This window comes from Osmerus mordax, chromosome 22, assembly GCF_038355195.1.
Source record: "Osmerus mordax isolate fOsmMor3 chromosome 22, fOsmMor3.pri, whole genome shotgun sequence".
Classification (NCBI taxonomy): domain Eukaryota; kingdom Metazoa; phylum Chordata; class Actinopteri; order Osmeriformes; family Osmeridae; genus Osmerus; species Osmerus mordax.
This window is the reverse complement of record NC_090071.1, coordinates 7,653,850-7,681,619: the sequence shown is the minus strand read 5'-3', so window position 1 is coordinate 7,681,619 and position 27,770 is coordinate 7,653,850. Positions and strand designations below refer to the sequence as shown.

General features: G+C 46.9%; 1 protein-coding gene across 2 annotated transcripts; it reads right to left on the bottom strand.

The window, feature by feature from the left end:
• Window positions 1-1,125: 1,125 nt before the first annotated feature.
• rasa3 (RAS p21 protein activator 3) lies at window positions 1,126-27,641 on the bottom strand. Of its 2 annotated transcripts, none has more exons than XM_067260080.1 (24): window positions 27,513-27,641; window positions 18,128-18,245; window positions 17,099-17,202; window positions 15,866-15,960; window positions 14,489-14,565; window positions 11,287-11,358; window positions 10,816-10,897; window positions 9,203-9,276; window positions 8,836-8,940; window positions 8,462-8,618; window positions 7,839-7,987; window positions 7,487-7,601; window positions 7,089-7,163; window positions 6,840-6,963; window positions 6,309-6,415; window positions 6,105-6,182; window positions 5,867-5,944; window positions 5,486-5,559; window positions 3,905-4,011; window positions 3,351-3,433; window positions 3,028-3,236; window positions 2,696-2,799; window positions 2,404-2,587; window positions 1,126-2,142 (listed from the first exon to the last, which is right to left on the bottom strand). In XM_067260080.1, exons 1-24 carry the CDS (start codon window positions 27,565-27,567, stop codon window positions 2,067-2,069), a joined length of 2,502 nt encoding a protein of 833 aa, XP_067116181.1. In that variant the 5' UTR covers window positions 27,568-27,641; the 3' UTR covers window positions 1,126-2,066. The 2 variants fall into 2 exon arrangements, with proteins under 2 accessions (XP_067116181.1, XP_067116180.1); XM_067260079.1 differs by having other exon boundaries at window positions 1,127-2,142; window positions 3,893-4,011.
• Between the last annotated feature and the right edge of the window lie 129 nt (window positions 27,642-27,770).

Sequence of the window (27,770 nt, the reverse complement as noted above, 5' to 3'; positions counted from 1 at the left end):
AGGTAACAGAAAAACTGGTTTGTTAATGAAAACTATTTCCAACTCTGCACAGTTAAACATGCACTATGTCATTAACAACCTTGGGGAGTAGGGAGGGGCTTAACACACCCTTGTAACAATAAGTGGGGTATCATAATCAACACGTGCTATGTCTCAGCAATGACACTGTACATATACATTTAAGTGTTTGAAGAACAGTTTGGCAGGGATTCCTTCAAATAAACACATATTCTTTACAAGGAGGGAACACAAATATCATGATCAGAGAAAAAGTGTTCTTGATTAGGCAGTGTGCACTACCCAGAATTCACTACTAGGTCCTCTAGTCCAATAGCCAGTGTTTATTTTGTTGACAGCTGGAACACTGACAGTACTGTACTAGTTCAATTGGCAAGCCAACCTCCAAAACACACTTTCTCACTGAGAGTGGTTCACGAACCCCAAAACAACACACACACGCGCACACATTAAAGACACAGGCCTTTCCTTAGACTTGTTTCTGGAAAGTGAAGAGTATTCTGTACAGCAAGACAATATAGAAAACACACTTGGGGTTGATATTACTGTACAATGTACTTCCGAAAAAAGATAGAAAAGGACAAATTTCCATAATTGGCATTTTTACTGATTTGTTTGTCAGAAGAAAATATGTTTTGAGATCTAAGCATCACAAATAAATTGGTTCAGAGATTATCAGAGTGCTGTAGAAAATGATTTAACTGGCACAGTTAAACACAGTTAGTTACCCTGTTTAGATTGGATCCATTGAGCTCCATAGCTGATAAAAGCTTGGAGAGGTCTGATAATCTGGGCATAGACAAGTCACCATTCATGGTTTCCTTCTAATGAATGGTTACAAAGTCCACCAGCACATAGCTTGGTCACATAAACTGCACAGTATTGGCTTGAGCACCAGTGAGAATTTCAATACACTTTCCTTTCCACAACGCAGTGGGTGAAAAATAATCTGTACCTTTGTGAAAAATTCCCTGGGTTATGACCAATATTAAGATTCACAACAGGAATCATTGGATTGGGAGGGAAATGCATACAAACTGGGTTTGAGAGGGAGCCTGTTGGCTGAGCGGTGAGGGAATCGGGCTAGTAATCCGAAGGTTGCCAGTTCGATTCCCGGTCATGCAAACTGACGTTGTGTCCTTGGGCAAGGCACTTCACCCTACTTGCCTCTGGGGAATGTCCCTGTACTTACTGTAAGTCGCTCTGGATAAGAGCGTCTGCTAAATGACTAAATCTAACGTAAATGTTTGAAAACACAGGGGCTGGGTGTTCTCGCTAGAGAACTGGGATATGTAGTTCACAACACTATATAGAACCAGGCTCCGCATTAAAAGCAAACAACAGATGTTAAAACATGCTGATGATGATTGTAACAAAATAGGAAATGAAGGCTAGGAACGGGACTGGAGTTGGCAGCTGGAGATTTTCTGGGTCAGTCCCAGACCTGGTCTATCATCAGGGTCATCCTCCACAAGGGAAGAGCCACTGATTCTCAATGATGAAACTCAAGCACAAGAGGAACTGGCCGGATGACAGCCTTAAGTGACTTCCGGGCTTTCAAACAAGTTGTTTGGTCCGTGTATCTTGAAATACAGAGGAATATTTTACATTGATAACATACCACTTAAAACCTTGGTCTTCAAACATAAAAACAATGATGGTTTAAAATGTAGCTTGTTAAAAATGTGCTGTGAACTTGCTTCGGCGTCCTGGGTTCCAGGGCCGATTAAAGTGCGTGGTCACTGTCTCAGCGTCCAATAAAAAGCTTCGTTCTGGCAGCATACCAGGGGAGATGAGAACGCCTAGCGCAACCCTCTCTCTCTCTCTCTCTCTCTCTTTGCACTCTCTCTCTTGCACTCTCTCTCTCTCTCTTTGCACTCTCTCTCTCTCTTGCACTCTCTCAATCTTCATCTCTTTCTCATCCACTCTCAATAATTCGAGGTATGTGTGCATGCTTCGAGAGATGCACCATGGGAAGCTGTGTACAAGGAACCAGAATAAACTGTTGCTGGTAAGGTTCTTGGACATCGTGGAGACCCCAAGCAGGGCTAGATGGAGTAGGTGGAGCTCTCAGACTGCTGGCGGATGTAGCACTGGAAACTCTTGTCTCCGATTGGGTGCTCCCTGCAAACACAAGCAAACGATCAGATTTTTAAAAAAACTGAGAGGGGTTTTGAACTCCCAAAACCCATTCGCATTAAATGTTACAAATTTTGTATCGAGTCAGTCTGTGTCCCCATGTACAACTCCTAAATTCATGCTTTGGATGGATCTGCATGACCATCAATAGACGATAAATTAATTCCACGTCTCTCTGTGAACTAGGAAGCCCACTAGCATAAATCAATCTGCAGTGACATCCCACAGTACGGAACAGGGACTTACTGGCTGCCGATCTTTGTCTTCTTGAACTTGTCTCGTTTGTACTTGGTGTGCTGCTGCTCCAGGGTCTGCACCGCCGACACGATGAGCTTCAGGGTCTTGTAGGTCTCCTGGGGGTCGTCGATGACAAAGCTGGAGTACTCCTCCTGCTCAGGGCCGTCGTACACCGACTTACTGCCGCACGCCTCTGGAGGGCGATAGAGAGCAGCATGGTGGTGAGACAGGGATGGCACAACGTACAAACAATACAAACATGCTCCTGTGTGTGTTTACACACACACACACACACACTGACCTTGCATCTTGACCAGTTTGGACATGTAGGTGCCAAACAGGGAGTAGATCCTCTCAGTCTCTCTGTCTCCATCTACATCCAGCTGTATGTTGGCAGGAAGACCTCTGCACACACACACACACACACACACACAGTTAAACGTCAGTCCAAAATAAACATTCCAGACATAAAAGGCTAAACCAGGCAACTTGAAAAATGTGAGAAAGGGGGGAAAAAGTAGACAAACACACAGACTTATGCTTATACTAGAAGCCTCTTCTTTCCCCCTTCTCCCCCTCTTCCTCCTCTCCTTCCTTCCCTCTCCCCCTCCGTTCCCCTCCTCCTTTACTCACCCGGTGCAGGGGGTGCACCCGGGGGCGGTGTCAGCGGACAGCTTGCAGCAGAGCCAGTGGCCGTTGAGGTAGGCGGAGGGGTGATAGGTGCTCAGGCGCTTCCGGTTACACTGGCTGACCTTGGTCAGGATGTCGATCCAATCACGGGCCTCCACGCAGTTGTTGGCCTGGATGTAGAGAGCCCTCTCTGGCTGAATGACCTGGAACATCTGGAGACGGGTACGGACAATGAAGAGTGAAGAGATAAACATCCTATTCAATGCTATCAATTGAATGGCTAAATGTGTATTTGTGCTGCTTTTCGGCGGATGGAGCAGCCTTACATTCTTCATCTTGAAGGATTCTTCTTCTAGCCTCTCGACAGCCAGGATGTTCTCAATGGGAATGCTGCAGAGAGCGCCCTCGCCTGGAGAGATTTGAGACTCCATTAAAACAGGGTGAAAGGCGGCGTATATGCGCATGTGTTTGCGTTCATGTTACGAGTGAGGTCAGTAAAAAACAGGCTGTCTATACCTCAAGGTTCTCTCATTGAGTTATCAGTTATAAACAATGCATTGATGTCAGTGAGCGTGTGTTTCTGTTTGTGTGTATTCCATGCGAGTTGTGTTTTGGGTGGGTTTGTTTTCCGTTGCAGCTTGGCTTTGTTTCCTGCTCAGAGAGTTAATCTCAAACACATGTGTTCTGGAACGGAGACGCAAAGCACACTGTGTGCAATCTGTGCAACTGACAAAACAATTCTCTCTCTCTCTTCTATTCACACACCCAAGAGCACACATCCACACAAACACACATCCATACATCTACACGTCGACACACACAAAGACAGAGCGATATGTAACGTAACCGTAAGAAGATTCCAACAAACCTTTGGCGTTACCTTTGGTTTTGTGGTAGGTAAACTCGTGGTTGGTAAGGCGAAACCACCTCTTCTTGAAGTTCTTAATGCCAAAGCGGTTCCTGCCCTGGGCTCTTTTGATCATGAATCTGGAGAGAGTGGGGAAGGAAGGAAGGAGGGAGGGAGAGAAGCAGGGGGAAAGGAGAGAAGGAGAAGGGGGGTGAAATACAGCTTGAGACTGGTAGCTATAAAGGATGATTTAAGAAGTTCTTAAATGGTGTGTTTAAAACCTTGGAGATACAGTATACAGTCTATTCTGTACTCTGTAAACATTCATCTATGCCTGGGACTGGGAGTGTAATCGGAATACAATAAGAGTTCAGAGACTACAAATTCAAAAAAACAACTTACTTGGACTGGCTACAACTAAACACCTTAAACACCATTTGCCACTATAGTTTAAACACAACAGAAGTCTTATTTGGAGGTAGCAACATACCAAGAAATGTAGAGCAACAAAGATTCTCGTTTTTCCAAACACACAAAGTCTAAACCTAAAACTTTGGGGATCTAAAATAAAAGTCACTATAACATATAAAAAACAATTATCAACTAAATAAATGACAACATTTCCTCTAAGCACTGTAGAGACTAAGAAGTCAGAGTGGGGTCAGGAAGTCATGGTAACGCAGCTCAGACACGCTAGCCCTGTGTGCCCAGTCATCAAGCTCTGATATATCATGCGTGTCATATCCTGCATGTTTGGCAAAGCGTTGACAGTTGCAGACAGCGTGGCTAGTTCTGACATGTCTGGGCTAAACAACCCACTACGAATACAATTTTACAGTCAGTACCAATGGATACTGCACGTCTTAATGATTAATTGCAAGAAGACAGGAGTTGAAATGATTTCAAGTATAACCATTTCAGCACTCGTCACACTGCACACAGAAGACTGGTAACAGCTGTCAACAAGGGCAGTTGTGTGGTTGGACATGGAAGGGTGGGGGGGGGGGGCAGGACTCGGGGTCACAGGGTTTACGGGGTCAGAGTTCACGTCAGGGCGCAGAGTGACGCTTACCTGCAGGACCCCTTTCCATCAACCCTCTTAATAGTGAGTTTAACACTCCTGCACCCAGCGGCAAAAACACAAGAAGTTGGTTGAGTGAGTCTGAGTCTAGGACACCCTTACACCAATATTCCATTCAGATGTCTATATGGTTATTATAGGACTTAGAAGTTAGTCTGGCGGTGGATAAAATCGTATTCTGCGACAGCCGTTCTTCGGATTGCACCAGGCCACATCTGATGTTACACTGACTAGGCTCTCTAGACAGTCTATATTTGACTTCAGATTGAAGGGCGTTAACAAATCGTAATATACACTGGATGAGTAAATATAAAGGATGAAATCTGGGGTTAGAATGGGCTAGAATAAGAAGTCCTAACCCATCTGCTTCACACGCGTACCTAATTCAATACTGCAGAGACAACCATTCTCGTTGCTATGAAACAACAGGCAACATCTCCCCCACTGAGGACAACCCTACAGCAGAACCTGTGCTCTGCCCTTCCAGCAGGGGGCACTGTGGCTCCAGGAGAGCAGCAGTGAGTGATCCTTACCCCTCTTTCAGCATGATGGGGGTCTCTATGCTCTTCTGGTCCCATCGTCCTGACGACGAGATCAGGTCCAGAAACTACAAACACAAAGGTCCACGTTGTCAACACTTCGTTATGGTCTACCTCAGCTAACAGTTACCTTAGTCTAACAATCCACTTCAGAAACTCGGTCTCTAAACGAGTGCAGCTAAAACGTTCCAGTTGTTGATGGATTAAACCAAGATATTCTATGAAGCTCCACAAAACAATTCAGGGTTGCCCATGTTTTATATTGAACTTCTGCCTATCCATGTGTGCGTGGCCTTTCCGATTAGAGGTGAGGGTCGATGGAAGTGAGTACTGTAGAGAGAAGCGTGTGAGCAGGTAAAGGGGAGAGACGCTCACGTTCTTCACAGCATCCGCATACTTCTGCTCGTTGAAGTAGTCGTAGAACGCGGCCATGTAAGACTCTTTGAAATTGGCCTTGAGAGAGGGAGAACAACGGAAACAGAGAGAAAAGGAGAAAGAGGACACGCAGAATGGAAAAGGAGAGATCAGTCATTCTGTATGGAACGGTTGACTTTTCTATCGAAATGGACACGATCGTGTAGGTTTCTGTGGGGCCTCCATCTTGGGGACCTACTGATTTGGACTTGGCCAGACTCCCCAGGGTCTGGATGGTCTTGGAGATGAGAGTGAGGGTCCGGGAGGTGAAGGGGTCCTAAGTATGAAAAAGAGAAGAGATCTATGAATAATCATGTGACAATAGATATTTTTCATGCATATGGATCGGCTTGACGTGTCCAAAGTTGGGGGTGTGCTCGTGCGTGCATGTGTGGGTTCTGACCGGGTGATGTGGCCTGAGCTGGAAGAGGTTGGGGGACAGGATGGCCGGGGCAAAGAACCGCAAGAAGATGAAACTGCTGACGGCCGTGTACCTGACGTCCTGGTCCACTAGGGAGATACAAAACAGACACCCCTTCAAAAAACGACTAAAGACAGGCAAACACATATCATTTTAAACAGACACACCGTAAAACCCAAATTTGGATGACTATAAGTCCAATTAAATATGTATGCCATACGTATATTTTATCAGCTGTACAGTACCATGTTGTAGATACAGAATTATTGTTTAACTGCAGTGCTAGGTTTTGAGCAATAGGTGGCACTGTAGTCCATGGCACTACACCAGATCTTCATTCCATTCAAGAAATAGATGTAATCAACAGGAAGAAGGTCATTACACAAGGAAATAAAGTTTCTTTATGAGCCTGAGATAGTAACAGCCTTGGATTTGAACCAGATCCTTTTCCTCATAGCTTCTTCATCTTCTTTGTATCTCTTTGTCGCATATTTGTTTTTGGCAGTTGGTTACCTTGGAAACGGGTGGCTGCAGATTCCCGGAGAGAAAAGAAGATGTCACACATGACGGTGGGACAGCGAACACCGGATGCAGTGATGACGTTGAATATTCGGTCCACATACTGACGCAGGTTCTCCTGAAGGACCCAAATGAGAACCACACCTGGTTATGGTTCTGACCTGAACAGAATTCCATACTAACAAACACACACACACACACACACACACACACACACACACACACACACACACAAACACTCACCCTATTGGTGTCCAGGTTCTCTGACTCTTTGAGCTTGACTGGGTCGATCTCACAGGGTTTGTGATCAGTGCAGATCTGTAAACATTAAAAGAGAGCTCAAATGTCACCAAACCCTGTTCTCTAATCAACTGAAATGAAACACAAAGAAGCCAAGAATACAGAGAGGACAACGACAGAGAAAGAGAGAAGTAGTGGCTCAATGAAAAAGTAACTGGTACACACGAGAGAGAGAGAGAGAGAGAGAGAGAGAGAGAGAGAGAGAGAGAGAGAGAGAGAGAGAGAGAGAGAGAGAGAAAGAGAGAGAGAGAGAGAGAGAGAGAGAGAGAGAGAGAGAAAGAGAGAGAGAGAGAGAGAGAGAGAGAGAGAGAGAACGAGAGAGAGAGAGCAATAAAAAGTACCTCATCGATGATAGGTTTGAGAGTGACCTGCAGGTAGTGCATTCCAGCCAGCTTCATAGTCTCATCAATGCACTTGGAGGTCAGTGAGTTTCCCCGGAATATGGTGTTAGGGTCCCTAGGAAGGAGAGGACCCAAGGAGATCACTACATGAATCAGAGACCCTTAAACCCAACCAGTATCCATTCCTAGTTGTGACCCTATACTCAGATAACACACACTGACACCTTAAATAACATAAATTAGATCAAATATCTTGTCAATTCAGCTCCACTTTAACGTTCACAAGTTCAGTGAACAAATAGTGTTTCCAAGGAAACGGCTGAGTGGGGGGTTTGATGGGGAGTGGGCTCACTGCGTGCGGTTGACCTCGGCGTGGGCGATGGCGCTGAGAAAAGGCACGATCTTGCCGTAGTGGAGGAAGAGGCGCACCAGAGGGATGGCCGCTTCCTGCTTCTCACGACACACCTCCCCGAGGATATGGGCCGCAGACGCCGACACGGGCTACAAGGACACACGCACACACACACACACACACACGTTAGTGTGTAAAACACATGTGCCGTGTGTGCCCCAGGATATGGACAAGGGAACATGATGTTAACGTTTACACACACACAGTTTGTGCTTGCACAGGTTGAAAGAAACACAAACAACACACACTCCTAGCCCTTTACCCTAGAACACCTCACACACACCTTTACACGCACACACACACCTAGCTCTTCCCCCTAGAAACACCTGACACACATTTACACACACCCACACACACCTAGCCCTTCTCCCTAGAACACCTCACACACCTTTACACACACACACCTAGCCCTTCACCCTAGAACACCTCACACACACACACACCTAGGCCTTCACCCTAGAACACCTCCCACACACACACACCTTTACACACACACCTAGCCGTTCCCTTATCTCTTCACCCTAGAACACCTCCCACACACACACACACACACACACACACACCTCCACGTTGGCGGAGTGCAGCAGCAGGTCCCTCAGGGGGCTGTAATGCTCAGTGGGGAAGACGTGGTCCTCCGTGTAAACGATGTTGAGACGCAGCGAGCCCAGCTCCTCCACCTTCACCGACTTCCCCCCGTTCTCCCTCGGCTGCAGGAAGTACCTGGGAAAAGGGGGGTGAAAATTAGAGGTAGAGTTCGTCCTCAAACACATGGCATTTAAGTCGGCACACTTTTGAGACATACAGACAGGATAGGGGTTGATGAAGAGGTTTAAACGTTTGTCCACTAGGTAGGGATGGGAGCATGCATGACTGGGAGACGGGGGAGGAGAGAAGGTTGGGGGGGGGGGGGGGGGGTTAAACTGTGTGAGAGTCTCACCATGCGTCGTGAGTCCCAGCCTGGCCGAGGACTCTCAACGGAACCCGAACTCCTCCCAGGAACTCATCACCAAACTTCAGGTTGCTGGCGTTCCACAAGTCCACCCTGAATGGAACCGACACCAGGGTTACAACATAAACCCTGCCTGCCTAGGAGCAGGCACACACACACACACTCTAAGACACACACACGCACATACTCTCAGACACACACACACACTCTCAGACACACACACGCACATACTCTCAGACACACACACACACGCACACTCTCAGACACACACACGCACATACTCTCAGACACACACACGCACATACTCTCAGACACACACACACGCACATACTCTCAGACACACGCACACACTCACCTCAGGGCCAGCTTGTCTACATCTTCCTCCTCCACATCAAACTGTCGTTTGGTGTAGCTGAGAGGCCTAGTCACCTTTACAGAAAAATACAAATAGAAACGTTTTATACAAAAATGGTTTTCGACACTTTCCAAATAATCTTCCATGACAGCTAAATCTCTCTATTTTCAGGTAAATTATTAATTTAAAGGAAGGCTGTGGCGATTCAGACCCAGTGGGAAGGTTTGTCACAGGGGAAAGTCTTTTGAGATCACTGTTGAACGGTAAGACTAGGCATGTGGAACAATATCAATTGTCATGACCCCAATGCAAAGTCACTGTAGAGGATGATTTGAATAGGGAAAGGGGAAGTCTGGCTTCATGGTTAGCGGCTCCATCCCTGCAACCAATCTCCCCATCTCCGACCACCACACAGACACATCTCACTATTCGGCAAGGCTCTTTCACTCTGCATCCATTGGAATCCACCCATGGAGCGGAATGTGTCCACAGAAGAGCAGTGAGGCAAACCCCCCCCCCCCCCCCCCCCATGACAGAGGCGTGATAGATGAGGGACGGGGGGGAGGGGGGGATAGAAGAGGAGGGAAGGGGGGCTGGGCCTACTAGAGTTTATGTGGAGGGGGGCAGGGGGGGGGGACATGTCAGACCGAAATCAATGGTCCAGATTGTTGTGGCGTTTTGTCCGAATCAATCACACTCTTTCTTCCATTCATTTCACGGCACGCCACAGGAGGGGGGTGGGTGGGTGGGTGGATGGGTGGGGGGGGGGGGATCCGAGTGTCATCATGTCACTGGTGCATGGGGTATAAGGGACAGGGTGAATGTCTGCGACTGGAGATTTGATTTCTGAGAAGCCAAGCCATTTCTTCACAACCCGATAGCTTCCGGCTCAACAGAGCAGACCTGCAGCCCTTCCACACACCCACACACACACACACCACTCAAAAACACCAGAACGGGCCAGGCATGGGGAAGTGAAAAAGGGTGCGGACATACTCCCTCAAGCAAAACCACAACCTGTGAAGAGAATCTCCCAAGTGAAGAATAACAGACGCCCACGTGTGTGTGTGAAACCTAATCACCTCGGTGTGGTTAGCGCCCCAGCATCAGAAAGGGGTTACATTCTTGAGCATAGCCAGAATTATTTAGAAAAAAACAACAAAATGGCCTGACCTAACCTGAAGTGACCCAGGGAAAATGTGTAATTTCCTCAAGACGAAATGCTCTATAATTGCTCCACCCCATTGGTAAACATTCAGCTTTGACTTACCACAATCTGGCAAGGCAGACGCACAAACATCCAGTTTATTTCTGTCAAAGCTGACAGTTGGGGCAAATGATTCTTCACAGAGCATGGCAGGGCTTCAACCAACTGCCCAAACCTTCTGGTTGTTTCTTTAAGCCATACTATGGACATTTACTTTTGTGGTTTGAGATCTAAAGAATGTGGTCATATGTGTCCTTCTTTTCCAGTGACTTGCTCTCTGGAGCTCCCTTGAGGAGCCACTTAAAAGCATTCCAGCCATAAATCGTTCGCCACAGCATCTTTACATGAAGCCTTTCTCCTGCATGGTGTGTGTGTGTGTGCGTGCGTGGCATGTGACGTTGCTCACCTCAAAATAGAACACTTCTTCAAACTGGGGGTTGTTGGTTTTTCTCTTCACCTTGGTTTTCTTGGCTTCTGACCTGGGAGGGGGAGAGCACACGTGGACAGAGAGAGAGAGAGGCAGAGAGACATAGACAGTGAGAGAAAAAGAGGGACAGAGAGAGGGAAAGATAGAGAGAGAGAAAGAGAGAAAGAGAGAAAGAGAGGGGAGTAAGAGAAAGAGAATGGACGTGTGAGAGTGAGGTACCAGATACCAGAGTTAGTGTTGGGGGGGGTTGGGGGGGGGGGGGTACCAGATACCAGAGTTAGTGTTGGGGGGGTTAGGGGGGGGGGGGGGTACCAGATACCAGAGTTAGTGTTGGGGGGGTTGGGGGGGGGGGGGGGTACCAGATACCAGAGTTAGTGTTGGGGGGGGTTAGGGGGGGGTTACCAGATACCAGAGTTAGTGTTGGGGGGGTTGGGTCTCTGACCTGGAGGCCCCAGGAGGGACACAGCAGCGTAGGGGTCACACTGTCCGTTCACGATGGGGAGGCCTTGGCACTCCAACACTCTGTAACCACACACAGAGAGAGCGGTGTCAGGACTACATAGAACAACTCTCCACACACACACACACACACACAGCCTGCATCTCCCTCTGGCCTGTCACCTTCCCCTGCCTCCTGACCCTAGTTGTCCTCTGTTTCCCCTATCCTGCTCTCCAACACCAGAGGATCACATTAGTATCAGAGTGTGTGTGAGGTTGAAGTTCCAGGTTGTCAGGCATGTGTGGGACTGGCAGTGAGGTAGACTTAAGCGGTTGGCACGTCCTTGTACCACTTGAGAACCCTGCATGAACCCTACACACTGCACACACACACTGTAAAACACCACTGTAGCTTTCTAGAAACAGATCTTTGAGTGAAATATACACACATAAAGCAGTTTTCTGTTAATATTTAAAACCATAAACTCGTATCCAGTTAATTATTTCAATGGACTGAGTTAAGTATGATGTTGTGCAGTAGTTCAGTTTATTAAAAAAACATCTAAAAGTTTTGCCACTGAAGTCAAGGTTGGCAGAACACTCAATGTGCCATTTCTGAACATGTATAGACAGGTCAGGTGTACTTCCTCCGAGACCTTAAGGACAGATCTGTCTGGTCATTCATGATTAACGCCATGCTCCGGTTTAACCAATCACAGGCGAGCGTCTGCTGTTTGCGGTTCTGATGAGTCGAGGGCGAGTCATGATCCCGCCCACGCCAGTCCTGAATGACATCATCGTGTAAGGGGATTAGCACGTGGGCAGGACAGGGCAAGACAGGACAGCCAGTGGGTCGCTTACTTCCTCTGTCTCACACTGACACACTGTTGCACAACACACACACACACACACACATCCAAACAAGATACACTATCTCATACCTATCTCCTCTATTACCTTGACTTTAAGCCCCGCCCCTCTAACCACAGAAAGCCCCCAACACACAGCAAAAGCGAGGTTAATAATGATAACAGCAGGTGGGAGGTGATGATGTGTGTGTGTATGAGTGGTGCTGGGGGGGGGGGGGGGGGGGGGGGGGGGAGATTGTGTGTGTGGATGGGAAGTTGTTAAGCATTACTAATGCCAGGGTGCTTCCTGTCCAGTAAGCTTGTTTATATAACCCCTGCTTGGCCTATTCACTCACCACACATACAGTGAGAGACTGTGAGATAAAGATAGGCCACATGAATGGGAAAAAGAGAGACTGTCTACTATGGCCGGTTCCAGATCTATCTGGGGGTTTTGACATAATGACCACCAGTAGGACTGAGGTAGAGGCTTCATAGATTCAGAATACCAACGTACTAATTCTAGGGCCGGTGCACTGCCCTCTCCTCTAATCACATTTGCTTGGACAATTTCGTTTGTGGAGAGAGGCCGAGGATTCGAATCAAATTACAGGGGATTGAAACTAATTCAAATGGACTAGTGAATAGACATCTATCCAATCGGACAGGACTCCATTTCAAGGTAATGGAATCAAATTGGAGTTCAGTGAGTGAGTCGATTGTGGTGACTTTTCCCCAGGGAGTTCTTTAACGCTAAATCTAATCTGAATCAGTCAGACACTTTCCTTCATTGGTTGATATTCACCAGAGGATCTTAATGACAAGCCACCCACGACCCTATAATTGTGGTGAACACATTCAACCTTGGAGGAGGGCATCAACCCCAGGCTCCCATACAGTTTTAGGTCTACAAATGAGTGGTTTTCATTTCAGCTACCCATTTTCACATTAAACATTCATCACGTGCACTTGAACATCAGGGCGAACGTCCATTACTCAAATTCCCTCCATCCACAGATCCACTCATTTAGTAAGTTCTGTCCAGCAGCAGGTCCATGTTTACCTGGAAAGTCTGTCAGCTGGAGTGTATATTTGACTGTGACCATCCTGGCTTACCAAGGCTTGGCTCTCTAAATGGGGCCTATCTTGTTGACCGGCCACCCTGTGTCTTCTCCACCTCTGCCCCATGCGACTAAGCTCATTACCCACAATACTTTGGGGCTGTGAGCCATGCTCAGTCTTCATAGGGAGTGCTATACAGTGGTGTGTCATAGAGACATGCGCACCGGTGTGTCACACACGCTCACGCACACATACACAGAATAATCCATCCGGTAGCTCATATAGCCAACATCCAAGCTTCTACATGCTTACACGAGCATATCACACTTGCACACATAACACGCTTATACTGTACTCACTGGACATACATATTCTGTACATTTGACTCCTCGAATCCCTCTTTTTTTCCACACAAAACCGCATAACTACCGTTTCGTCTGTTCTGTAAGATTCTCTCAAACGATGAAACACACATGCGCGAGCGTAACACACACATCCCACACGCTGAAGTGTAACACGCACACACACACACACACACACCACACACGAAACACAGACACACCACACACACAAACGTCGCTCTGTTTATTCACAGTCTATTGAGTGGTGACTCAGCCTGACTCTAAATAAACCTTGGACACGCTCCCCCCGAGCATCTTTACCTCAATCAAAGCGTTGCTAAGTAACAAGCAGTGGACCATGGGTCAGCAAAGACAGCCATCTCAGAGAGAGAGATGCAGAACCAACAGCAACCCTAACCCATCTGATCATGAACCCCATGGAGTACACTCCAACCCACTAAAGCAGGTGTGGAACACATAGACATAGTTCTGCTCGGTTGAAATCGCATTCATCATTGAGCATGTCTCGCTCATGTTGTGTGCATGTCTTTTGTGTAGGATCCGGTTGGAAGATAGAGGTTGTCTCTTATTGGGGAACGAATGGGAGATGGGTTTTATTGGAGACTGTGAAAGAGCAAAGAGTTTGGTGAGGGATGTTTTTTTGTTTCTTGGAGCGATGTTCCGGGGTGGATAACTAGCTGCTAGAACATACGGTAGAACTAATGTTGTGACTGACAACTGTAAATCCTCCTGTTTAGTTGCACATTAGACAAGAGGGCCACTTTCACCCATTTGCAAACACACACAGCAGCGTGGGAAAGAGACCCAGAAACTTAGTCATGGATGTGTTGGGTCTTGTGTGTGTGGGAGAAGGATAGTGAGTGTATATGTGTGGGTTGAAGGGTCTGTAGAGCCTGGGCATGTGTGTCTGTGCTGAGGCGTGTGTCATGGCAGAAGACTCACCTTGTGGCTAGCTTGTGGCAAACAGCTCCACTGTCTGTAATGACCTCGCTCAGGCGTAGTTCCAGATGAACCTTCCCCTGTGGAGAGCACACACACACAGGTCATTTGTTATTGGTGTGAATCTAGGAGTTGCTTATCGCGGGTTACAACTGAATGTATTGTGCTTGTCTGAAAATTGGTTTGTTTCCAAATGTCCACTTCATAATAACACATCCTTATATGACAACAGAGCATGGTGTGATACCAGACAGGGTAAGCGTGTCTCCCTCTGATGTGGAATGGGAATGAATGCGTTAGTTCCAGTAGATCAACTGCTTTGCAGCACCCAATAAATATGCAAACGCGCTCTGTCTCTCGGCCACGGCACGCGCACACACAAACACGCAAGAAACAATGTGTGCTCTATGGGCGGGCTGAAAGAGAGAGAGAGCCAGAGATACTCTATCATCCCACTTCATTTGATCCCATCCTTCACGCTGGTCTCTCTCGTCCCTCTCTCTTCTCTCTCACCCATCCGTCCTCTCTCCAGTGTCTGACATGAATGTGTCTCTGTTCCAGACCCACTGCCCCGGGGCTTCACACTCCCATCTGTCTGCAGATGTTGCTGTGCTCTCGGACTCTCTGTGTGTGTGAGTGAGTACACGTATATGTGTGTGTGTGCATATGTATGTGTGTGAGTACATATGTATGTGTGTGTGTCTGTGTGAGTACACACTATGTGTTTGTGCGTGGGAGGGCACATCTAACAAGACTAGACTGTGATGTCGTCGCTGACCCACTAAAGGCCGACTGACCGCAGCAGACACGACCACGATGAACTTGAATGAAGCCGGACCATTATAGTCTGTACATAGATCATGTTCCACTACTGGCAGACTTCCACATATGGAAATGTAAAAGATAGAGCCACAGCAGCAACTAACTCAACCGGATGGTTACCGCAACAAAAATACCAAACCCCTTGCTAAATATTCCAAACCATATACAGTTCCACGGAATTAATTTGTATATCTAATGTTGGATCAGGGTCAAATACACTGTGAATACACAGCCTTACTAGCGATGAAGGCAACAAACAGATCGTGAACCATGGATAAAGAAGGAGCCTGGTTTGAGCAAAGCTGAAGTGTTCTGAAGTGCGGTGATGGTGGCAGCCGGGACCCCCAGCACACTCAGAGAGGTGACATTGACCCTGCAGGCTAAGCTGGGGCCTGTTTAGGCTACACACACAGTCTGTTTGTTTGGTTTTCTGCCTCATATGTAACCGTACACACACGCACATACACACACGACCAATGACGTGGAAGGAAGAGGTGTGTATGTACAGGTAGATTCGAGTGTGTGTGCATGTGTGTGTGTTAATTACGTGGTACTAACCTGTACTTCGGAGTCTGCGCTGACAGGTTGAATCTGGAACCAGGTGTCTTTACCATGATACTTCTGCAGGTCCTCTTTCTTCACCGCAACCTTACCTGAAAAACACACAGACACACACACGCACTCTTGATTTGAGAAACCTGGAAACACAAATACACAATAGGAGGGCAGAGTGCAGTAATCATCCTCCAGTCCTCATCCATGTCATGACAGACCTGCAGATGAGCTTGTCTATGACGTCTGTTAACATCTCTCACACACACACACATCCACACACACACACGCACTTTTAAACGGTGTTAGGCTTAACACCTAATCTTTCCTCCAACAGACGTTGGATAAGCTTGCTCTGTCCGCTAAGCCAGGTGCAGGTATTCTCCTGACTGTTGTTGCAATGTCCTACAAATACCTCCAGGCCTTTATCTCCTGGCTATTTCCTGTGTGACAGCTTCAACCAGCTGATCTCACACTGCAGAATATTGTTAAAGCTGCACGCTATCATGGATTGTCCTTGCCCATTTACTGAGGTTCACTGTCAATCCTGAAAAATCGTGTGAAACCTGTGCTGCTTACGAGCTACTGTGTGTATGCTTCAAATGGAATGTATTTGAGTTGTATATGCTTCATATGATTCAGATGGAATGTATATGAGTTGTATATGCTTCATATGATTCAGATGGAATGTATATGAGTTGTATGGGGAGTCAGATGGCTGAGCGGTTAGGGAATCGGGCTAGTAATCCGAAGGTTGCCAGTTCGATTCCCGGTCATGTCAACTGACGTTGTGTCCTTGGGCAAGGCACTTCACCCTACTTGCCTCGGGGGAATGTCCCTGTACTTACTGTAAGTCGCTCTGGATAAGAGCGTCTGCTAAATGACTAAATGTAAATGTATCGTGTGCTTCAAATGTATATGTGTATTATATGGTGCATTTGGGCTGTACAGCTTCATGTGGTTTGTTTGCAGTTGAATTCTCGCCAGCACAACAGGCCCAAAACATTCCTTCACACAGCAACAAACTGACAAAGCATTTGGACGGTAACAAACACATCTCAGCCAATCGCTTTGCTTGTTTCCCAGAAATGTAAACACCTGGATCTGATCAACAGCGCCAGCCAATCGTAAGGCCAAAGGCCGAAACTGGTGCAGAGGTACCCAATCAGAGTGTTGCAAAGGGGTAAGGGGTGAGATTATCAACAACTAGGGGACCAATGGGAGCACAGTATTACTCACCAATGCTGGAGTCCCTCCTGAAGACATCCCTGTCGAAGATGTAGAAGGAGAGATGCCGGAAACTGCGTGGGATCTCACAATAAAAATCCTCCCCATAGAACGGACTGCAGAGAGGAGATAATACAATGAGCTGTCTCCTACACTCAAGAACTGAGCCCGCACAGTACAGGGTCATATCTGATCTTTGAGTAAACACATAATTTACCACACCTGGTTGAAATTCAACCAGGTGTGGTTGAATTTCCAATTGCATTGGTTTACCCAGTGCAATATGGCATCAATCTAACACCAAATGTGTGTGTTTGCAGATAGATAATCCACATTTGTGTATACTAGCAGGCTCTCTGAGGAGACATGAAGAAGGAGAAAGCCCTATCTTATGATGCCAGACAAAACACGGACGAACACACACACACAGACACGTACATGTGCACAGACACACAAAAACACACAACTGGACTACATGGCAACAGGGAATACAGAGCAATGGGAATCTCATGATCCAAACCTTTAGGCTATTACTAGGAATAATAGTCCACATTCCTCTAGCTTGCACTCTCTCAGAAACACTGAAGTACACGACACACTCCCTTAAAAGCCATTATCCCAATGATGTCAGTAGATGATATCTCTTTGTACGAGAGGTGCCTTATTAGAGTATCTCATGACATAATTATACTATAAACCAAACAGACTGAGGGCTGTTGGTAACAGAGGCAGCAGAAAAGGTCTGTAGAATTCCTGTCCCGTTCAAAATATTTTGCACGTCGAACCGAACGGTCAGGCAAACTGAGAGAGACGGATGCGGAGAGACAGATATGGAGAAAACGAGAGAGACAGAGAGAGAGAGAGACAGACAGAGAGACAGACAGAGAGAGAGACAGGGAGAGAGACAGAGAGAGAGACGGAGAGAGAGACAGGGAGAGAGACAGGGACAAGGAGAGAGACAGAGAGACAGAGAGAGAGGGAGAAAGAGAGAGTCAGGGAATTGGAAACAGGGAGACAGGCACAGAAGAAGTAAGAAGGTACCAGAGAGACTTCTCGATGATCTTGGTCCTGAAGACCTCCTCCTGGTCAAGGTTTACAGTGCAGTAGCAGTCTCTCATCCTGTTAGGCCCCGGATACGGAGGGATGTTCTTTGCTTCACCTACACACAAGGAGAACGAGAGAGAAAGAGGGAGAGAAATGTAACATTATAAATAGGAACATTCAAGACAGGTTCTCTGGAGACAGTGACTATTAAAAAAAAAAACATTAAATGTGAATCCAGCTTTCAGAAAGATATCCTTTTGCCTGTAGATGCTATCTATTATCTGACATCACAAAGCCCTACCATTCATAGAGTACTGAATAACAAGCTTAGCCCTGCCTGCCACTGTGCTTTGCACTGTACTTCTATTCTCTATACACAGGTACACATGAACATAGACACAAACCCCAATGAGAGAAATGAAGATCAAGATAATAGTACATATAGTCCTATAGTTCCCTGTCCTCTTGTACCCTATCTTGAGTGTGTGTGTGTGTGTGTGTGTGTGTGTGTGTGTGTGTGTGCATGTGCGGGTACTACATGTCTGTGAATAAAGGAATCTGCGTGGGACACTTCTAGGTCTCCGAGGGACCAAATTTGCTCATCCAACATGTGTAACAGCACACCCTTTCACAAGAATGTGGTCCAACCACCCACCACGACACAGACACACACACACACACACTAGGCCTGTCAGACTAGCTAACCAAAATGATTGTATTACAGTCCCTAAGGCCCAATATCCTCCTTGGCTTGTGTTGGGGAGTGTTAGTGACTGATGTGCGCTACTCCACAGCCCGAAGGAGACTCTGTCTCTAGAGCTGTCCTGCTGGGAGATCCTGACTGAACAGTCCCTTCCACAATCAGCTTGGAATCTGATCCTATCACTTAGCTAGAGAGCGCAACCCATGTAAATCAGTGTAGAACACCGGGGTAAGACACTAACCCTGCAACATGAGACCACTGTGTGTTCTGGCCTGCTGGGCTAGCTGACTGAATGACTGAACTGGAGCCGGCCATATAGCATGGTGAATAAGTGAAGCCGCTTGTGTACTATGGCGAATGAGTGAAGCTGGCATTGTGAATGAGTCTAGCTGGCACTATGAATGAGTGAAGCTGGCATTGTGAATGAGTCTAGCTGGCACTATGAATGAGTGAAGCTGGCATTGTGAATGAGTCTAGCTGGCACTATGAATGAGTGAAGCTGGCATTATGAATGAGTGAAGCTAGCATTATGAATGAGTGAAGCTGGCACTATGAATGAGTGAAGCTGGCATTATGAATGAGTGAAGCTAGCATTATGAATGAGTCTAGCTGGCACTATGAATGAGTGAAGCTGGCATTATGAATGAGTGTGGCTAGCATCTCGAATGAACGGTAGCAGTCATACAGTAGCATCTTGTAGGAGTGAAGGTAGTGATATGCGGCAGCATTGTTAAGTCTCGAGCCAGTTCGGTGAACATACAATGACGTCAATTGTCAGTTAATCAGAAGGTGGTGACAGCTGGATCTAGAATTGCCCCCCCCCCCCCCCCCCCCCCGCCATCTCTCTCTCTCTCTCTCTCTCTCTAGGGAGTCCTGCCTGCCTTCCTCATCATTCTAGCTCATCATAAGCAGAGGATCTCATTGGATTACGGTGTTCGGGTCGCCCTGGAAACCACAACATCATGGGATTATACTCGCACGCCGGCTGCCGTTCTGGGCGCTGTGTGTGTGTGGATGTGTGAATGTGTCTACAAAATATCAACAGTCACAACAATCTATTTGTGAAAACAAAGACTTCCTTGTGAGACCACACAGTTTGTCCAATAGGAAGGAGCCATGCTGATGACTGGAGCATAACATCCCCCAAAAGGACGTGATCATAGGGGCCATTGTCATGATTAAACACACAAACACTTTCTGTAGGAAACCATCACAACAGGAAGTGCCCAGCATCTGTTCCCCCCCCCCACACCTACCATGCTCATGTGCTGGGGGAGGGGGTGCTGGTTGTTTATAATGCAGCTCCCAAACAGCACAATTATACAGTGTATAACCTGTCTATCTGGACAACATAAACATAGGCATAGTGCATCCTGAATAATCTGTCAAATGATAGGAAACCTAGAACCCACTGTCTCTGGGAATGGGGTCTTGTTTGTGTCTCAAAATGGTTTTCATTTTTGGGTATCAACTCCCCCATTGCCATGGTGACAGTCATAGCATGACAAACTTCCTGTTTGGTTTTGCAGGGTTCTGACTAATGGCTGGGCTGAACAGTGACAAAAACGACTCTGTGGACGTGTGTGTGTAAGTAACAGAGGGAGAAATGTGTGAAGAGGTTTGAGTGATTGAACGAGTGTGTGTATGTTTACGTGTGTGTGTTGCACCAAAGGGAAGATGGAAGCCTCCGGTAAGGCCCATCACTCAGCTGCACGAGGAGACTTCATCATAAAAGCAGCTTTTCGGATCCACCCGTCTCAGTGCAGTCTCCCCTTCTTTACCTCCCTTGCTATATTTATTTTCTTCCCTGGCTCTCCAGCCATCTCTCTTCCTCTTTCTTTCATCCTGCGTCTGTGTCCTTTGTTCATCTCCTCTCCTCTCAGGGAGGGGGGGGGAGGAGGGGGGGTCTGACTCAGCCCCCCTCCCCCTTGCCCCCCCCGCCAAACATTTCATATACAGTAGATAGAACAGAACAACAACAACTGCAGAGATCATCAGTGCTGCCCCTAGAGAGGAACCTGCCCTAACGTTTGACTAGTGCACACTCCTGAGCACATACCACTTCAGCATACCCAGATTAAACCCATACACACACCGCACACACACACACCGCACACACACCGCACACACACACACATATACTGCGTAGGCGGCTAAGAGAGAAGAATCTGAGGGAGAGCATTAAGACAAGACCTTCTCTTTGACGACTCTCTGAGGGAGTAAGAGAAAGATAGTGTGTGCGTGCGTGCGTGTGTGCGAGAGAGAGAGAGAGAGAGAGAGAGAGAGAGAGAGAGAGAGAGAGAGAGAGAGAGAGAGAGAGAGAGAGAGAGAGGAGATGACATTTGCAAATAAGCAAAAGTGTGACATAGATCAAACAGTATCCTCCCTACCTCTAATGAAAGGGAATATGAAGGGGGGAAGGTATAGACGGATAAGCAGAAAAAGAGAGCGAGACTAGGGAATATCATTGCAGGAAGAGATTAGCAGGGAAAATGAGGAAGTAAATCAGTCTGCGAGGGGTAGTGTGAAAGACAAGGAAACAGGAAATACAAACAATAAAAGAATGAGAATTATAAATAGACAATGAGCATAATGACGCATCTAATGTTCCCTTTCTTGTGTTAAACTGTCAAAGCTGATGTAATATTATTTCCAGCTCATTGTGTCCAGTGTGACACACAAACACATATTTACATATGCATACAAATACATGCTACTACTAGAACATCTTGAATAACATCTCCACTCCTCCGATCCCTTCTGTGTCTGTGTGCAGTAGACCAGCCCAGCTCCCTAACCAAGCCTGGGAAACACCCGACCATAAGACCATGAAAGAGAGAGGGAGAAAGAGAGAAAAAGACAGGGGTAGGGGGGGGCATCAAGGGAAGAAAACAGGCGACTGGAGACAGTGTGAGAAAAGAGAGAGGGGAAAGTGAGAGACTGAGAAAGGGAAGAGAGTCAGCGAGATAGCCTTCGAGAGAGCTACAACAGGAAATGAGATTGAGAGAAAGGAATTTCGACTGCATCCAAGATGTAGTTTAAAAGGGGGCGAACGACCCAGTGCTCCTGCGAGAGAGAGAGAGAGAGAGAGAGAGAGAGAGAGAGAGAGAGAGAGAGAGAGAGAGAGAGAGAGAGAGAGACAGCATGAGACAGCATGAGACAGCATGAGACAGGAGGAGTAGAGACAGAGGGATTTAGAGATAGCCATACATAACCCAGAACTAATGTGTTGGACAAGGAAAGCATGTGCTTCGTAGAAGAAGAAAAAAAATAAAAATACAAAACTTGTCAGGCAAGTTATAGCATGAGTGTCCTTCCTTCTTTCTGCTCTGTGCCACATTAGAATAGATAGACACATACACACACACACACACACACACACAGATGAACACACAAGGGCACTTTGTTCTACCCTCCCGCTCTGAAGGAGTCAGGGGAGAAATGGTGTGTGTGTGTGTGTGTGTGTGTGTGTGTGTGTGTGTGTGTGTGTGTGTGTGTGTGTGTGTGTGTGTGTGTGTGTGTGAGAGAGTATGTGTGTGTGTGAGAGTATGTGTGTGTGTGAGAGTATGTGTGTGTGTGTTCCTGCATGGCTGTGGGTGTGTTGGAGGAAGTGGTATCAGACCCAGTTCCAGCTCCCACCAAATCTCCATCCACAGAATGTCTCTTAATTATTGACTCGTTCAGTTAATTACCTGTCTCCAAGACCAGCATTGATTACAGAGCACTGGGTAAGACTGGATAACTACATATATCCCAACGTCAGATCCTGCAAAAAGAGGCTCCTGACCACACTGCCACAGAGGCCAAAAACACTGGATCGATTTGTTTCGCTTATTCGTGTTATGGTTGTTTCTTGTTTGTATAAAAGTGGGCCATTAAGTGTGTCATCACAAGGTGAGTTCATCTGACATATCCTTCCTCGAGCTGTCACAACAAGAGGTGTTTGGGATGTGGTTTTGTAATCGTGGTAAGGCAAACGGAATCCTAGTTTTTAGTTACTGATCACACATATTCCGTCACTCACTGAGTTTTCACCACAAGCTTTGCTAATGTTCACACCACATACATACCCAATGGAAACAAATAGAACACAAACATAATATGTTCCCTTTCAAACACACACACATCCAAGCAGATCACCCAGGGAAAAAAAGATGTTTTTGAAAATCTGTTCCAAAGTTCAACCGACCGTACGCGTTCAGTAACTGATCCAAATGGTTTGATTTTGGAAAAACAGTCAGTAATTGAGTTCATTGCCTTGCGTATGGACTGGCTGAGGCAATCGGAGCCAGCCAGTCAGACTCATGCTGACCAGGAGGTGAGTGCAGTGTTTCAGTCATGAGAGGAGGCTTGGGAGAGTCAAGGTGCTGCTGTGTTTTAACTCTAGCAACCAGACACTAAAAGACGAGGTCTGCTTTTGGACCCCTCTAACTTTATACAGTGTTACGCATTGACAGCACTGTGTAAAAACACAACCACCCTCCAGTCACCAGATTTCTCTGCATATTCTTTTTACTACAAACTGCAGACGGTGAGAGATCATGTGGGCCTATTTTCAGGGTGAGGTGTAAAAAGAGATTTCACACATACACACGCACACACATGCTCCCCCTAGGCCACATAGCCTGTAGCTCAGTGGTGGATCATTTCACTGCAGATGAAGAAGTCGGGGGTTCAAATCCCCTTTGTGATAAATGTGTCCGCTAAATGAATACATGACATTACATGCGCACACGTAACGCTGCACATGCAAATGCCCTCCCTCTTCTTTCTATCTCTTGCAAACACACACAAACAAACAGGGCATGGCCTAAGTTGATATGCCATCTTGTTTGAGGAAAAGGGTTGGAGACATTCAGTTAGAAACTAGTGACAATATTCTGTTGAGGGGTGAGCTATCCTGGCTAGTGTTTGCAGAGAGTTCAGCTAATTCTCAGACAGAACAGTTTCTGTGAGACTCTGTAAGCTACAGTTTGGGAGTGACAAAAATGACTGAGAATCCACAGTGAGGTTCTCCTTGCCCTTGATAAAGCAGAGTAAGCCTGGTACCAGAACTTCAAACAGACTCCTGAAACACAGTACCTGGCATATCTGCCGCCGCATCACAGACAATGTTCCATCCCACATACAACTTCCTTCCCAGGCATGTGTGTGTGCGTGTATGTGGGGGAGGCGGTGGGGGGTTACTGTGTACACCAAAAAGAGGGGGAGAACAGCAAACCAGACAGATACATATGGCAGCAGACACTCTGGGGTAAGATACTGTGGGGGGCCGACACCGTCAAGCAGAAACAACTCTCCTAGTGTTCCTGAAACCAGAGGAAGGTCACCCAGACAGCCATGACTGGGGTGCTGAGAGGGCAAATGAAAGGCAGACTGGAGGAGGGTTTCTAGGCCCGTCCGGGCAAGTTATCTAACCTTTTATTTACCCTTATTTACCCTTTGCGTCTCTGGAGAGCTTATCGTTTCTGCTACTGGTGAGTGTTCTGGTGGGGAATACAGGATGCTGGACCTAGACTATGTCCTCTGTTGCAGACCCGGATTCTACGCACCCAAAACACAGCCTGCGTCTCAACAGTCAACAGAGATGTGTTTACAACCCGCTGTTTTCCAAAGACGGTTCCTTCCAGGAGTAAATGCCATTCATGTACACAAACACACACAGACCCATTCAAAATGACAAAAGTGCATGTAAATACATACACACACTCTTCCTCTCTCAATCAATCCTTTAATCCAATATAAAGACACACTCTCACACGGTCTCTATTTATAAATCAATCTGATAACACCAAACACACACACACAGTTTTCAGACACACACATACACACGCACAACGCCAACACACGCATGCTTTCCCTCATGTTGAGAGGAAATGTCTTCATATGATGGTTTAGTTACACCACAGATCACGGTGCCCTTTCTATTACCGACAGTGTTTGCTGTAATCTACTCTAGATATACCAAACAAGCTAATGACTGAACAACCTTGTTCTAAATGAAGATCATTTCACACCGATTTTTGGGGGATGAGCACCACTGGATGACCGTCACTTGGGGGATGAAGGCGGATTAATCACCCAGCTCGCCCTGACGTGTCAAGGCACCCCAGACGCCACCCCTTTCGCTCTCTCCCCTCCCCCCTCTCTGTGTCTCCCACACCGCTTGGAGGAAGTTTGGGAACCTCTGCTGGCCAGCTGCCAGGGACGGCAGGGCCTCTCTGGAAACCTAACCTCTCTCCAGTCCCTTCCACTGCCCAGTGAAACCTCCTTGGCCTCCCCCTCTCTCCACTGCCTTCCAGCCACTATGTCTGGCCCCTTCTGGCGCCGTTTCAACCCTCCTCCACCTCTCAGCCCTGCTTCTACCCTTGCCTTCCTTACTACAACACTGGCAGTAACAGTTTGAACCAACACCCACTCCTGGCCCTTTCACCCACCCAATCACCACCAATGGTGCCTCTCTAACCACCCAACAGTCCAATACTTCATCTTACCAACCCACACCAAGGGGAGTGGCTGCTTTTGTGGGTACCCTGCCACTGCCCTCAATGACCCCTCAACTCATCAATTCCCTTCTCCCACACACATCCCAGAATGCTTTGCAATGGGATCCTAGCTCCAGAGTTGAGTGAGACATGCAGCCGGTGAAAGACCATCAACACCCAGCACCATTAGTGTGCGAACAACACAACCCTGTAAGACTCTCTCTCTTTCTGTCTTTTACAGAATCCATCTGGTTCACATTAGCTTGTTGCAACACAGGAAAAAACAGACACACTTCTTTTGTAGTCCATTCCAGCCAATCAGGAAGTGATTTGGGGTAGTTTCCTGTTTCCTGTGTTTCCCCGGACAGTAGGTTATGGTTGCAGTATACCTACAGTATCCCTAGTATTAAACTACTTTAGGAAACCCCAGTGAAGTCATCAATGCACAACAAGAAACATCTACTGTCCCCCCCACCTCCTCACTCACAAATATGTGGCAGATATTCAACTGTATGCCATACGCCAAGTATGATGAAGTCCAGCCACATGCCAAAGGCCCCTAGCTGACAGTATGAGGGTCTCCAACCAGGCTACAAACTGTAGGAAAGGCCCTGGCTTTAAGGCCTGCTGGGTGGACAATGGCTAACAGCACACAGTGTAGCTAAGACATCAATACCAATGGGAAGGTGCAGTAGGCCTACTCCAGGGAAACATCAGTGAACATGGAGTTAGTGGTTCAGGACCACCAGGGAATCTGGCTGCTGCTCGGCAACTGAGTTGAGTCTCCAGTCCTTACCCTACCTATTGGTGCAGTATGACTGTTTGGATACAGGCATTGCAATTGCATGCAACTGCGATGACCACAGATTTGAAGATTGTGTCGACAAAGATTATGCGTGGATTCAATATCAGCCTCAGCAGACTGAAATTAATCATGTCTCCTCCTCTGTCTAATGCATGGTATTTACAGGTTATGAGATGCTTATAATTCAGTAATAACTGACTCAATCTGACTGCACAACCACTCTTAGGCTCTGACTGATCCTCCATTCATGACGAATGCTATGCAAATACAATGAAACATGACAAAACATTTGTCTTGGTGTCAGTTCAGCTTTTCCCTTTGCCATGTGAATGACTGGCGCTTCCCAAGCACAAAACTCGAATGGGTTTGTGTTCAAACGAGGTTTGGGCGCTGCGTAGATCAAAATGCAAAGAGCTTGGTTTATGTCGCGCAGGGTAGCCTACCTGGTTTTCTGGCATGAATGTTGCGCGTATAGGCACAGTCTGTTGTTTGTTTGTTTTGATCGTTTTTTCTGTTTGGCCTAATTTTTTTTTTAAGTTAACATTCGTTTCTGGTGCACCCACGGGCTTCTTTTGATGTGTGTGGGGGAATAAAAGAGGGAGGTTGTGCATAATGTTTGGCTTAGTGCAAGAAGGTGACAATGTTTATAGCGCACAATAGCCTACATTAACGACATTTTGCATTATTCATAGTCCTGCAGCTTTGTAGTCGCTTTTAATGATGAGCTACAGATTTTAAATGGCCCAACAGCACATCATTCCATTACATTATGCTACTGAGTCACGTTTTATTTCAAAACAAAGCTAACCAAGACCAAAAACCGAGCCAATCGTCGACTGTGGAGGATGTTGGCGGTGGTGACAGGAGGGCAAACGCAGTCAGACACAGGGGTAATTCCATTCTCTCATGCTGATGTCTCATATTCAGCCACAGCGCAATGTTGTGGCGCAATGAATGTCTAATGGACACTAACATTCTACAAAAGTGAATGGATCTCCGACTAACGGTTCGGCTTTCGAAAGCTGGTACACATGGAGAAAGTGGCAAAGGCGAGCCATCTGGATATGGAGCTGTTCGCAGTTCTTTCTGTCCAGCGTAGTATCTTTGCGCTGTCTAATAGGCTACCAATTCTTATTATTCATATGTGAGATATTGCGCCTATAAATTACCCAGCATATGAATTGGGCGCATGTACACTATTAGGATGGAGGTTATTTTACAATAGCTGGACTCGAGTAATGCATAGTTGGGGGAAACGACGTGTGATTTGAATTACAATATGGCAAAAGGGGTCTCGTGAGCGAGCGCTCTGTAAAACAGCTCCCCTGTAGCCTACCTTTTGGACCACGGACGGGCAAGGGAATTCTGCCTCTAGGTCGCATCGCTTACCTATTTTTATTTTGACGCTCTGGAAAACCCGGAGCCCTTCCTCTTCGACCGCCATGCTCGCGTAGCTCCACTCTTTCCCTTTTGACTTCTGTACCGAGACGATTCTCCACTGTGCGTGGTATCCGTGTATCCCAGCGCAAAGCTACTCCGGGGCGTGTTGAACTGCTATGCGTCCCGAAAAGCGAGCATTCCCACAGCCGAGCCGACCACTGCTGGAACAGCGAGGCAGCTCAAACTCGCCCCAACATTTCCAGTGGG